Consider the following 14,815-nt stretch of genomic DNA (forward strand, 5'->3'; position numbering starts at 1 on the left):
GTTCACTCCAAAGAGTTAACTATCTATCCCTTTGTTCTCTCCAGAACTTCTGATGACTTTGCAAACCCGGCAACAATTGAGCACAAAAGCTTCCGGAGTCACGCTGGCACGTTGTGACTGAACCACACAATGACGTGAGGTTCGCTCCGTTCTGGAAATGCCCAAACAGCTAACGGCAGAGGTAAATGCAATCCAACATCAGCACCCGCACAGCCTGGGACAGACCTGAGACTCGGAGCCCTCAGTCTCGGGGGCAAGTTTCCCACGGTGGCAGAGGGTAAAGGTGGCAGATTAAAAAAAAAAAAAAAATGACAGCAAGACTTCTGAGAACAGCCCTTGCTTTACTCTTCTTTGGCCTGTTTGGGGTTCTGGAAGCAACAACAATATCATGCAGGAATGAGGAAGGCGAAGCTGTGGATTGGTAGGTAAATGAAACGGGAGGATTCGGGCATGCAGGTAGAAAGCCAGAGGGTCTGAGGCAAAGCGGCTCACTGTAAATTCCTAAAGGAATCTTCCACCCTGCCTCTCCCTTTTAAAAAGAGGAAATTAAAGTGTATAAATGACTCACATATCCAAATAGGAACAGGCTCCTGAGTGGGGGGGGGGGGGGGCTGCCCCCTGAGGAAGAGCTCAGCAGCCCCTCATGAGCCTGATTCGCTGGCCCCAGTGGGACAAGGCTGGGAGCCACAGAGGTGGGAGAGAGCTGACAACCTCTCTCCTTTGGCAATTTCCTCTCATGGCATTGTGCCTTTCCTAACGGAACTTTCCAACATCCTTTTAGAGAGGGAGAAAAGCAAGAAGGCAGATTACTTTTTGTCTGAGAACTTGCTCTTGTCCTTCTGAGAAGGAGAAAGAGGGCTTGATGGAGCGCAGCATGGCTGGGTTGACGGTGTTGATTAGGCAGCACACGGCAGTTGTTGGAATGGGTGCTGGATCGCTGGCATCCTTCATGGTGTCAGAGAGACTAAGCACAGCACCACATTATAGCCATGGATTCTTCTAAAGCTTAGATCACCTTTTCACTCTTTCATTAAGGTCTTTGGTTTGGACGTTGTGGTTGGCGTCAAGCTTTGTGTAAACTTCAGGCTAAAGACCACAGATACATTCATTCAGTCTCTCAGCAAGCAGTTACTGAGCTTATGCCAGCCCTTGTGCTGACCATTGAAAACACAGGTATGAATGAAACATGGTTCTTGCCCTCCAGAAGCTCAGTTTTGCAGTGAGGGCATAAATGGGGCCACTGGGGAGCAGACAGCCCAAAAATCTTCTCTGAGGAAGTAGTTTTGAGCTAAGTTGTTGTTGTTGTTTAAGACTTTATTTATTCATGAGGGAGAGAGAGGAAGGCAGGCTCCCCATGGAGCAAGGAGCCCACATGGGAATCAATCCCAGGACCCTGGGATCATGACCTGAGCAGAAGGCAGACACTTAACTGACTGAGCCACCCAGGCTTCCCTGTTTTGAGCTAAGTTTTAAGAACAATGATGAGCTGGTCAGAAAAACCAGGGAGATGCAAGGGCATCTCAGGCCCATGAGGGAGTGGTAAGGAGGTATAGGGGCAAAAAGGTAGAAAGCCATGGAGAGAGTGTGGAAGCAGTTCCGTGTTGCTGGTCCTTCAGAACATGGAGAGATGACAGGAGGGAAGTTCAGCAAGAGGCAACGGCCAGTTCAAGAAGGGCTTCATGTGCTGGGCTGCAGAGTCTGCCCTTGACCCTCCAAGGGAGCTACTAAAGACCTTCAAACAGGGATGTGAAGTGGTCAGGTTCATATTTGAGAAAGTCCACTGGCAATACTGGGAAGACCAGCTTCATGGAGACCAGTCTAGAGTCATGGAGAACTATAGGACTCACACATTATGGGTGAGATGATATGCCAACGCACGTTAGAGAAATGGCAGTCAAATTAGAGAGGAAGGTACATTCTGAGAAAACTTATTCACAAATGGGTTGAGGGTCGTAGGAGAGAGCGCCAAGTTAGGAAAGACTTTCAGACTGTTGGTGTCTCTGACCATACAGATGTGTTCCCCAGCTGCGGAGAAGAGCAGAGTTGGACAAAATATTATAAACTTGGCTTCAAAACTATGGAGCTGGAGGTCTCTGGAACATGTATGCATTTAGGTTTCTCTGGACCTCAGCATAGAGGTCTGGGCTACAAAGAGATCCAGGAGTCTTCAGAATATAACTGGAAATGGTTACCCAAGAAAAATGTTTAAATGCACGAGTTCTCCTCTGGTGTGTCGTGACACAGATCTCCAGCTCTTCAATGGCGGGCCACTACAGCATGAATGACACATAAAATATATTTTTGCCACCGCTGAATGGACATGTTACTTAGCAATACCCGTCAGAGGGAATTCTGAGCCTGAGCAAACAGGGAGGCAGCCTCGAGCTGTTACAACTCACGAGAGTCAATGGGCAGAACAACATCAGGCCAGTACCAAAGAACGATCTTATGTTCCTGGTCACATGTGAGGACCCAGCCCTGAGAGTAAGAAGGCATGTACGGGGCGGGAAAATGCGCATATGAATAGAAGCAAGTGTAGAATGTGAAGCTTTTATGTGCAGCGTGAGGTACTGGCTTGTGGCAATAGTGAATGCGTTAGGATGTTTGCTTTCTTGTGAGTATTTGACAGTGCATTGTGGGATTTTTGCATTAGAGAGTATTTGGCTAGACCTGGCGGCTTTGCCCTCAGGGGACTTTCAACATTGCAAACATTTTTGATTGGCACAGCTGCGGAGTACTATGTCATCTAGTAGGTAGAGGCCAGGGAGGCTGCAATGCCCAGGACATCTCCCCCCCAACAACAAAGGATGATCTGGCCTGAAATGTGAGCACAGGCCCATTGAGAAGCCCTGGGCTCCATGACCCAGCCACCTCCCCTCCCAGTGAGATACCTGAAGAAGATATACAAACAGGAGATAATAGTAAAGAAGGCAAAATGCTTACTTGATTGGCTGGTCTTGGCCCCAAACCCTCAATGCAGCAGTCTGATAAACAGCTGAAGAATGTGGCTGAAGCCAGAGGGTCAAGGGAGATGCCATCTACTCTGCAGGCCAGACCCAAATCTCAGACCCAGCCAGCCAGCTACAAAGACATGAGCATGTCAAGCACTTGGGACAGAAGAGAAAAACACATCCAAGGCCTTTGCTGTCTAGCCCTGGGCTTTGACCTCTCCCCAGGGCAGCCATATGGACTGTGGAAACAGAAGGCAGCCACAGTCAACGTGTACAATGCATACATGGGCTTCGCCTACAGGGACCCTTCCTGCCAGGCCGGCTACTGTCTCGGGACATGTCCAGTGAGATTCTCATTCCTTCTCTGGGAAGGACCAAAGCCAAGGGTGAAAATAGAGGTGGAAAGCTGGAGCAAATCCTTTTCCTCGGACTTAGGAAACACAAATAAAATGGTATGTTTCGGTGCTTCACACCAAGGGAGCAGTCAACAGATGTTAGTAATTTGTGATTATTTCCTTTGTTAGGTTTACCTTTTATAAGTTACCTAAAAGGCAAGACAAGGAAAGCAGACAGACTGGGTTAGAGTACCTATACCTAGACTCCACCACCAGAAGCTGGAAGAGGAGTAAGCAGCTCATGAATACCACCAAGAGTGTGTTGGGAAGGACATTACAACAGCTATACGAAGCCTATGCCTCCAAGGTAAGCTGCTGTTAATCGTTCATCTGATTCATACAAAAATGTGTAACATAGAATCTAAAGCTTCCAAAGGTTTTAATGCTAACCCACCAAACCCCCAGTCTTAGCAACTTGCAGTCAGCCGGCACAGAATCTGAATCAATCTAAGACCTTAAGGATTATATCGTCAGACTCTATGGCGATGCCAAATTATTGGCACATTCAGCACTATATCCAGTAGTATCACTGGGTAAGGTGTGAACTGATTACATATGGAAGCCTTCTGGCTGCCAAACCCTGCCAATTCATTCGGGACTTGCTAGCTTATCCCTCTGACAGAAATAGAAAGGAGCCCCCTCCTGTTATAATGCAACATAGACCCGCAGTCAATACGCCTTGAGGAATGGATTGCTTATGCTATGGTGGGGATGAGTGGTGGTGGCCCTCATGACGGTTTCCAGTTGGTCTTCCTTTTAATTTATCATTTTCCAAATAGTAGGTTGAGAGCTAGGGTTCTAGCGCAAGGCCCAGAACTAACTTGCCCCAATGCAGATTAAACCTGCTATCTGGACTTGATCAGGCAATGAGCTAACCAGCCAGAGACAGAGGTAAGCAGACTGCTGGCTCACTGTGGGCAGTCTCCCAATGTTCCAGGCACCGTCTGCTATTCGGTGACAAGACACTGCATTCCAACCAGGGGTGACAAGTAAAACCAAACAATAATATTTGGTTGCACGCATGTATGCATCCCCAACACTCACTTATAGAGAAGTCAATGTGTAAAATGACTCAGCACTTACAGCGTGCTGGGCCTTTGCATAGGTCAATAAATTTAATCCCCATAATACTATGTTAGACCCTAGCACTACGATACATATATATGTGAGTATTTACTCAAAACGTGCAGAGAGCCTTCCCTATGTGTACTGATAGTCACTTTATTCACCTGCCATTAAGATCAGCCTTCAGAGCCAAGTTACAAGATAAGAATTTATTTATTTATAAGGTGCACCAAGCACTGTTCTGGGTGCTTTTTAAAAGTATTTAATCCCAGCAGCAACCCTGTTTTAAATTATAGGTTGTTATGTAAAGTCAAAACTGCCTGCAGCTTCTTCTGCTTTCCAAGGTTGGGGATGGAGGCTGGGACCATAACCCATCAGTGAGGAAATCAGCGCTTTCCCTATTTCCTTCCCCACTGGAAGAGAAATGAAACAGCAACATGGTGGAGCCTCTGTCATTCACCTTAGTTGGGACAGATGGTTCTTACTTTGGCTGAGTATAATAGTGAGCTTTGGAGGCCCAACACTAGCCTCAGAGCCAGGAGGGCAAAAGAGCTAAACTGCTCTGCCAAATAAAATAGAGTAGAGGAGAGCTAGGAATTAGAAAGTGTAAGAAACACAGAGGGAGACCAGGAGCAAGTCCTTGCAGTGATGTAAAACCATTGCATGTTTTGTACCCTCAGTAAAACCTGCTCACACGCAGGCCTCAGGTGATGGATTCTGGAAAGAAAATGACAGTAAAAGGGCTGATTTCCATGTCTGATTGGCATAGAGCAACAATAGTGGGTGACATTCAAGGGAGATGGGGTGTTCTTTGGAAGCTGGAGTTCTGTGCCAGACGTGATGGTGAGACAGAACTCCCCCACCTGGCAGCCTGGAGTTCTAACAGAAAGCAGAATTTGAGATCAGACCGACTGGTTTTTAATCTCAATTGCCAAGATGACCTGGGCCAGTATCTTGGTTGCACTGGGCATTGTTGCCCTTCTCTTGCCTTTGTCAATAAGAAACTTCCATTCACCTTTATAATAACATTTATCAAATTGTACTGGAGTTGCTTGTACTTGCCTGTCTATAGTCCCTGCTAACTAGGGGCAGAGATTGTATTAGTCTTGTCCAACATTCGGTAGTCAAAATAATACCCAGCCTATGGTTATATAAAGCTGTCCAGAGACACATGCGTAGGCCTACCTACTCTCCGGTCCATAGTCTTCCCCTTTGTCAGAGAGCCTCTCTTCACTAGGGCTATAAACCGTTTAACCTTAGCCAGCCGTTACACTCCTTGTTAGAATAACACATTTCATCAATTGTAAGGATAAAGTTCCTCACAGAATCTTCCCAGAGCCCCTTCACATTGTACGCCAAAGGTACACAATGGCCTCATGACCACATTCAACACCAGCTCATTGAATCACTGTCAGAGTCCTCCGGCTGAGGATATGAAGGCCAACCGTAGCTCAGTAGGTCAGTTGTGGAAAATGAGTGTAAAAAGACAACTTCTTTTCCTGGATATTCCTAAATATAATAGCCAGGAATGCTTCACAGGCTATGGGGTGCATTTAAAAAAAGGTTTAAAGTTACATCAAATCATGAAGCAATTGTAAGCAACTCAGTTATTGACTTATTTTCTGAGAGAAAAGGAGGAGGCTTTTCTTTTTAAATTGAGGAACTGGGTTGTCCTTTATTGCTTTTAATTATGTCTTCAAGATTTTTTAAAATATCAACATTATTGGCTTCAGTAAGAATCACTATGTCATGACACCAATGAAATGGAACCACACAGAACTAATATAAGCACATTTCCAAAACATGACATAAAAAACACCACCAAAGTAATAGCTTCATTTTTACTCAGAGATTTGGCCCACTGTTTAGAAAATTTTCTCTTATTTCGCCTTACCAGAGGAAATCCAATATCCCCACACATTCAATTTCACCACTTTTTCTAAGCAGGAAAATATCAGGCGAGAAGGTGAAGTGACACTGAGAAATAGATTGCAGGAAGATCCTCCCCTCCAGGGAAGGAGTGGGAGCAGAGAATGAGGAATCCTGATTTAACACAAAACTCTGACCAAGAGGTGAAGTACAATGCAGGCAGAGGAACCCAGACCCTGACAGCCAGTTCCGCATTGTGTCTCTAATATCAGTGGAAAAAAACCCAGGTGTAAATCTTGGCTGGTTGTTCCTACTTCATTTCCTGAACAAATATTTAAGTACTTCTTTATTATAAACCGGTTGCCAAATGAGAAATGCGTGTCCAAAACAACCAAGAGAAATAGGAATACTGCCCTCACATACACAGCAGGAAGCGTAGGGTTCCTGGAACAGAAGACAAAGCCACGCGTGGTTGAGAATGGGCTTCCTGTTCCCCTGTCTTTCGTGGCACAAAATTCATATTGATAGGGAAGCTGCCTATTAGGAGAATGGATGACTTTTCATGTGTATTAATGAAAGCTCTGTATCGCAGTCTGGGTGGCTGGTAGAAATGTTGTGAGCATTTACGAGCGTAAGAACGACACCGTTATAACCCTAGTGTGTTTCTGCAGAATAACAACACAGCCTATCTACTCTACAATGATGGGGTCCCTACCTCTGTGAATTACAGCCGAAAGTATGGACACACTAAAGGTATGACAAAAGCTGTTTCTCTTTCCTATTGGCAATCAACATTCTCTTCAACATTCTCTCTTGAATATTCTTATGTTGCACACCAAAAAGATAGCTTTTCTTCTTAATGGTTTATTTTGAGTTATCAAAATGCATGATTTCTATATCACAGGTTATAATCATATCATATGACTTGGAAATCTCCTTTTCACAAATTCCATTTTATTTCTTTTTCTTTCTTTTTTTTAAGATTTTATTTATTTATTTGACAGACAGAGATCACAAGTAGACAGAGAGGCAGGCAGAGAGAGAGAGGAAGGGAAGCAGACTTCCCTTCAGGGGCAGGCAAATGGATGTCAGCAAGCCAGGTGGGCTGAACTAGCAGGTCCCTGAAGAACTGGAAGGTGCATACTTTGTCAAAAGGGCAGATAGCTTGCCTTTAGGGGATGCAATTTTTCAGGAGATGTTGAAAATTAGTATTTGTGGAAATTTCCCCCAGTGTTTAAATGTTGGCAATGAGCTCGAAGTCTTGAAAATACTCTGTGAGCATAATAATATGTATCTGCAGGCTAGATTTGGCCACTGGGCTGCTACTTTGCAACCTCTGATTAAGAATATAATTTGTAATGGCTGTCAAATGTCATGAGTATTGAAAGCTTTTGATTTAGCCAAGATGCCCTCCTGATGGTCCTATTAGCATGGAATGCAGCAATTTTTATAATACACCACATTCTCCAACCTCTCCTCCAACAACCCTCAACCACCATTCTCACTTCACCCTGTTAGTTGCTAAAAGGATTTGGGAGAAAGACTGGAAAAGGAAAGGGACCCCATGTCCAGAGGGGGTGTTCTCTTTGCCAACACATGCCTGACATCCTGTGGCATGGGTACCGGGGGCTGAGGATTTCAGGCAAACAGCTCACTCATCTGGGCAGAAGGAAACTTCTGAAGGTCATCCAGGTCTGTTAGGCAAAAGGACTTTGGACATACATTTTCCACCTGGACACAGGGAATGATTCCATATCCACTGAGAGACCAACAGTGTTCTTTCTTAAAGTGTGTTCTTTGCAAAAGAAATAACAGACAGGCACTTGATTTCCATTCTAACAATAAGACAAACATGAATAGCTTTGTATTTGCATGGTCATATGCAAACTGGAAAGTCTAGTCAGCATACCAAAACTATCCCAGTTTATTTATAAACACAGAAATCGTCACAGATGCCTGTTGGATAGGATTCATTTTGCCATGTCACAAGATGATGAAAATCTTTCTGTTTCCTTCCTTTCTGGTTTTCACGTTATTTTGCTCCACAAATCTTCACTAAACACAATTACCTGGGACATTTTGGCATGGCTTCTCTTTTAATTCTCTTTGCCTCTTGTTTCTGGACTTGTGGAATTGACTAGTCTTCTACAGTTAAAGGTGCATTGGTTTCTTACAACAAATTACTACAGGTACATTTCTCTGTTTGATATTTTTCTCCTCCTCTTTAGCCAGCTTTTGAAAATAGCTTAGCTGCTTAGCAGTACAGAGACTCATTATCTGAAGCTTGCCAGGTGACTATATGGTTTAACAAGGTCAAATTCCAATTAAGTACATTTGCATTCTGCCAAAACAAATTCTCCTTATGGTTACAACATGAAATTCCTCTTAGTTCTTCATAGGGTGGCTGCCCTGGCTGCCTCTTTGGTGGCTTCTTATCAGTAATGTGGCTAGGTGATGTGTGCCTGAATTGGTTTTGGAATCTTTGAAAAACAAGCAGAAATCTTTGTGGTCATTAATGGAATCAAACACTGGCCTGAAATATAAATGGGCTTAAATGTTGCAGCTTTGAACCCTATTGTTCAATGGAGATTTTGTTTTTCTAATGTATCTGTATTAACTGTATTTTTGGTAGGCTTACTGCTGTGGAACAGAGTCCAGGGAATCTGGCTGATTCATTCTATTCCCGGGTTTCCTCCAACTCCTGAAGAAGGCTATGATTATCCACCCACAGGAAGAAGACACGGGCAAACTGGCATCTGCGTAACTTTTAAGTACAACCAGTATGAAGCAATAGGTAACACTAGAGTATGCTTAAAAAAGAGATAGTAATGTTAAAGAAAGGATTTGGAAATGTATTAACAAATGTATTACTTCATCTATTTCTCTATTCATTAACATTCTGACACCTGGATTCTACTAGATTCTAATATTGACATTGCCACGGTGAGACCATGAGCTGTTTCACTTACTAGACCTTTGTTTTCTGATCTGCCAGTGATGTCCTTGAAATTGATCGGGGTAGTATTTTCAAATATCTGCGGTGGCCAGGCTGGTAACAAAAATGGGTGAAACAGACAAGCAACACTTCATGGGCAGTGGGATCAGTGATAAACTGGAGTGTTGAGTCTCCACTCCAAAGCCTCATCTCTGCCATGTGACTCTGCAGGAAAGCAGACCTAATGATACCAGAGCTCCATATTTTTCAAGAGGAACTCGAAATCTAGGGATGGGAGGATGGGAGACAGTTGGAAAGACAGCATGGTCTCAATCTTATTTTTTTAAAAAATTGTGCAGATTACATGTTACCTGCAGGCCACCAACCTGACAGCTCCAAGCCATGGAATCTTCCTTTGAGATCCCAAGCTCAAGTGCCAAAAATACTTGGATTTGGAAGTGAAAACTATGGATGTGGATTTGGAAAACTAAGCTGAGGGAGGAGGAAGAGGAGGAACGCTGTTTTACCAATCTCTTTTTTACTGAGGAGGCTGCTAAATTGTAGTAATGAGTGATTTACCTCTACGTATAGGAGGTTTAGAACATGTTTTTCATCAAATTTCCACCTTATGGCAAGGATTACTGAGGCTCTCACTCAAAGCCCTAGTTTAACTACTTGAGTTCCAGTAATGATTAGAGAGAAGAATAGCACAGAGATGAGGTGTACATGCTGATGAGCTAACCATTCTTTAAGTTGGATGATCAGTTCACGGGAGTTCTCTACTTTTGCATATGTACATATATGAGAAAGAACCATATGGCCTCCAATGTCAGACTGCCTGGATTTGAATATCAACTCCATCAGTTACGAGCTTTATGAACCTGTACATGCAACATAAATTCTCCATTAATTCATCTATAAAATGAAGATAATGATAAAAGAACTTAATTAATAATATGGTTGTTGTTAGGATTGAATTAAAAACATGTAAAGCCCATAGGACAATGCCTGGAAAGTAGGAAGTAAATACTCAATAGGTGTCAACTACTTTAACCGAGAGTAACTTGAAAGCTATTGGTTTCAAGAAGGGAATACTCTTGTTTTTGTTTTTTGTTCTGCTTTGTTCTTTTAACTCAAAGCAAGATCTATAATATCAACAAGCATTTCCATCTGTGTCCTAATTCTCAACTTTTCTTTCTGTTTCTTGATTCAGATTCTCAGCTCTTGATCTATAACCCAAACATTTATAGCTGTTCCATCCCCGCCATCTTTCACCAGGAGCTCGTTCACATGCCCCAGCTGTGCTCCGGTTCTAGCTCGTCAGAGATCCCCGGCAAGCACCTCACCGCACTTCAGTCAGCCCGGGGCCAAAAATTCCTCCATTTTGCAAAGTCGGATTCTTTCCTTGATGGTATGAAAGGTCATGATCCAATCATACGTAACTTTGCTGTTGGACTCACTCTGGATTAGATAGAGGAAATACTCTGATTATGCAGGGGTAGGGAAGTAGAAGAGAAGGGAGGGAAAAGGGAGATTGGATCAGTTCAAACATTTGCCTACTCTGCTTGAATAGCAAAATTCCTGATCCAACCACCAAAATAACTCACACTATCTCACAACCATCCAACCAGGGGCCAGGGAAAACTCACAGTCTGCAGCCTCTGTTGGGCACAAGACACAGCTGTCTCCTTCTTTTTCTATTCTCTAAGCAGCTATTTAAAACCTTCTTCACCCTCAAGTCCTTTACATGACTCTGCCGTCTCCTTTCTGGCCTTGATTTCTCCTTCATAGAGAGAACAGAGATCACCAAGGAGAAACCCTTTCAAGGACAAACCCCACCAAAAAACAGTATGGAGGTTCCTCAAAAAATTAAAAACAGAAATATCACGTGATTCTATAATTCCACTACTATTTACTCAAAGAAAACAAAAACACTAATTCAGAAAGATATATGCAGCCCTTTGTTTATTGCAGCATTATTTACAGTAGCTAAGATATAGAAGAAACCCAAGTGTTCATCAACAGATGAATGAATAAAGAAGATGTGGTATAGATATACAATGGAATATTACTCAGGCATTAAAAGGAATGAGATCTTACCATCTGTGACGAAATGGATGGACCTAGAGGGTATTATGCTAAGTGAAATAAGTCAGACAGAGGGACATAATGATTTCGCTTATATGTGGAATTTTAAAAGCATATGATTTCACTTATATGTGGAATTTAAAAACAAAACAAAGGAACAAACCCCTCCCCTCCTGAATAAAAGCAGAAATGGGCCCATAAATACATAGGACAAACTGATGACTCCCAGAGGGGAGTGGGTGGAAGGATGGGCAAATGGGTGTGAGTGAGTGGGAGGGACAGGCTTCCAGGTATGGAATAATAAGTCACAGGGATGAATGAATAAGTCACTACCTTCCTGGGGAATGTAGTCCATGGTACAATAGCATAGTACAATAACAGATGGTAGCTCCACTGTGGTCCACATAAAATGAAGAACAGAGTTGTCAGATCACTGTGTCTTATACCTGAAACTAATGTAACACTTTGTGTCAGCTATACTTCCGTTTTTAAAAACAGCTAATAACAACAACAACAAAAAGAACACACCTACTCTCAATAATCTTATCTGTTTCCGTCCCTTTTCACGAGTTTTCTTCTACCCCAACAGAAGAAGTGCATCCCTTGTGCCTTGGAACCCTTCCCAGCCTCAGAATACCTTGATTCATCCACTTGATCTGTTCTCCCTCTTCTACTTCAACAGGCCCACTCTATAAGCTCTGTCCCCTTGGCCCACAAACATCCCCCAAAACCTTCCCTCAGTTCTAGATCCCTATATCTGTTTCTTCTTTTCTTCCAGATTTCTTTTTAAAGGGCTCTTCAGAGCCTTCACTTGATCAATGCTCCTTCACTGCAGCCTTGAGCCTCTGTCTGTAGACACCAGTCTCTCCGCAGTCACCAATGACTCTCTTAGTTGACCTCATTGTCTTCCCTTTTTGCTTGCTTCCTTCCTTCCTTTTATATTAGATAAAATTCACTGAATGCCTGCCACTTGCCAAGCTCTGTGTTAGGCACCAGATAGAGATCCAAAAATTAACAGGACAGAAATAGTCTCTGCAGAATCTGGCACCGTGAAAACCCTTTCCTTCCTGAAACACTCCCCCTCCCTGATTTTTGGGAGTATCTAGTCTCTTGGTCTTCTTCCCACTTCTCCTAAGTCTCTTCTGCCAGGTCCTCCTCCTGCCTACTACTTAGGTGGCTGAGTTGCCACATGGTTCTCTACTCATCCTTATCTCATTCTACTTACTCACTCTAGGTGATTTCCAGCAAGCCTTCAGGTGATTCCCAAGACTAGATCTGCACCCCAGATCTCTGGACTGACAGATGTATTCAAAAGTGGGTGGGACATTTCTACTTGGAGGTGGCACAGCCACATCAAATTCAACATGCCAAACTCATCATTATCCCCCACAAATCCACTCTTTTTCTTGTATTCTGCATGGTCAACTGGGGACTCTAGATCCCTCCTTTTTCCTCACCCCTGTATCAAGTCATCAAATTCAATCAGCTCCAGGTCCTTAGTAACACTCACATTTATCTTTTCTTCTCCAAACTTTCGGCCACTGCTACAGTCCCACCTGTGTTTATTGTCACAGTTATTGTGACAACCTGATGTTTTCCCTATCTCCAATCTAATGCACCTTCCACAGTTCATCCTCTGCATTGCCTCTTGATTGATATTTATGATCATAAACCAGTTTCTGTTAATTCTCCATTAACACTTCTTTAAAAACTTCCCCATTGAGAGGTGCCTGGGTGGCTCAGTTGGTTAAGTGTCTGACTCTTGATTTCAGCTCAGGTCATGATCTCAGGGTCATGGGATTGAGCCCTGCACTGGCCTCAGAATAGAGTCTGCTTAAGATTCTCTCTCTCCCCCCATCCCCTACCCTCTACTCACTCTAAATAAATAAATAGCCCCAGTGATTTCAGGAAAACCCAAACATTTTGGCATGATTTGCAAAGATCCCTTGAAGCTGGCCCCAGGTTACTTTTCTAGCTTTATTCTTTCTGAAGATCTTTTCAGAACAAAACATATATGACTCTCTTATTTGTGTTGAACAGAGGACATTTTAAACACCAATGTCATCTTAGTAATAAGGATAATAACTTTTATTTACATGTCCCTTTAGCACTTACAAAATGTTCTCCCATCCACTATCTCAATTATGTTGTTATTATTGTGCTTATGACATTCACATATCAGGGGTGAATGATGAGTTCCATTGCTGAGGATATTTTCAGCGACTTATCTAAGTACAAATACTAGCCTTGCTATCTTTTTCCCTATAAACTCTAGACATCTTTGCAGCCTGGATGGCTCAACATTTGAAGACACACTTGCTAACAGAAACCTGGCAGCGAAAGAGACAAGAGCTTCCTTCAAATTGCTCCCTTCCTTACCATGTCTACAATGTCAAAGCAATTAAGATATCTGGACAGTCTTATTTCAGTTCTTACCAGGATCATGCCAAGTGGTGTGTTTCCCAAAAGAGGACCAAAAATCGCTGGACCTGTATTGGAGACCTAAATCGGAGCCCATACCAAGCCTTCAGAAGTGGAGGGTTCATTTGTACCCAGAATCAGCTTATTTACCATGCATTTCAAGGACTGGTTTTGTATTATGAGCCCTGTAACTCAACTTGGTGAAAGGACATAAGTACTATCATTTTCACTGCTGACAATGAGTCTTCTTCCATAAGATCCATTATATATCAAAAGCCTGTGAATGTAGCTGCACTCCACATATCATCAAATAAAATGCTTTTCTACCATGTTTACCATTTTATCTTCCACTTAGTGGCAATTTATCTACTTTGTATTTATATGTCATAAACATAAATGATTATACATTACTAAAGTGAGAATGGATGGAGTGGAAGAAAAAATATTCTCTGTGTTCATAGATCGACGGCTATCTCTCAGATTAATTGCACCTCCTTCACAAAGATTTCCTGACTCTTCTCATTCTTTGTTGAAGGAAAAAAATTTCTCTGTGTATGTCATACTATTTAGTCACATTCTTCTTAAAGTTCTTTTCGCTGGTTTATGGTTGAGTTTTATTTGTTATTCTCGCTGCTGCTCCTTACTCATCTTATGATCTGAGGCCAGTTACTTGAACTCTCAGAGCTTTGCTTTTCTCATCTGAGACATGCAAATAATAATCATTTTCAAAAAAAAATGTTTTAAAGTCAGATTAGGAGGAAAAAGTGAAACAACCTACCAACTTGGGAGTAAATAAAGAAGAGTAACATAAATAAATCCTAATCAAACCTAACAATCTTCATTCCAGTGTGCTTCATTTTGGGAGTTCTGGTCACTAAATACAACTGTGCTATGAATAAACAGTAATAAATTTGCATTAAGAACTACTTGCTTAATAGAACTTGAAATACAGTTTCCAATTTCAAGAAAATTATAATCTAACAAAAGTAATCATAACAGTAACTAAGGCCAGCATTTATTGAGCATTTACCATGTAGTGAACAGTCAACCCATATTTTCTTACTTGATCTTCATCATGATACTATGCGATA

The 14,815-nt window shown here is 42.5% G+C and overlaps 1 protein-coding gene across 3 annotated transcripts; it reads left to right on the forward strand.

Moving 5' to 3' along the window:
* The first annotated feature begins 53 nt into the window (after positions 1 to 53).
* On the forward strand, positions 54 to 14,556 carry DNASE2B (deoxyribonuclease 2 beta). 3 transcript variants are annotated; one of them, XM_059375263.1, is made up of 6 exons: positions 56 to 421; positions 3,476 to 3,653; positions 6,952 to 7,033; positions 8,913 to 9,074; positions 10,429 to 10,626; positions 13,579 to 14,556. In XM_059375263.1, the coding sequence occupies exons 1-6, from the start codon at positions 309 to 311 to the stop codon at positions 13,926 to 13,928; spliced, it is 1,083 nt and encodes a 360-aa protein (XP_059231246.1). In that variant the 5' UTR covers positions 56 to 308; the 3' UTR covers positions 13,929 to 14,556. The 3 variants fall into 3 exon arrangements, with proteins under 3 accessions (XP_059231247.1, XP_059231246.1, XP_059231248.1); XM_059375264.1 differs by lacking the exon at positions 10,429 to 10,626 and having other exon boundaries at positions 54 to 421; XM_059375265.1 differs by lacking the exons at positions 56 to 421; positions 3,476 to 3,653; positions 6,952 to 7,033 and having other exon boundaries at positions 8,984 to 9,074; positions 10,494 to 10,626.
* The last annotated feature ends 259 nt before the right edge of the window (positions 14,557 to 14,815 follow it).

The sequence above is a fragment of the Mustela nigripes genome, chromosome 14 (assembly GCF_022355385.1).
Source record: "Mustela nigripes isolate SB6536 chromosome 14, MUSNIG.SB6536, whole genome shotgun sequence".
Lineage (NCBI taxonomy): Eukaryota > Metazoa > Chordata > Mammalia > Carnivora > Mustelidae > Mustela > Mustela nigripes.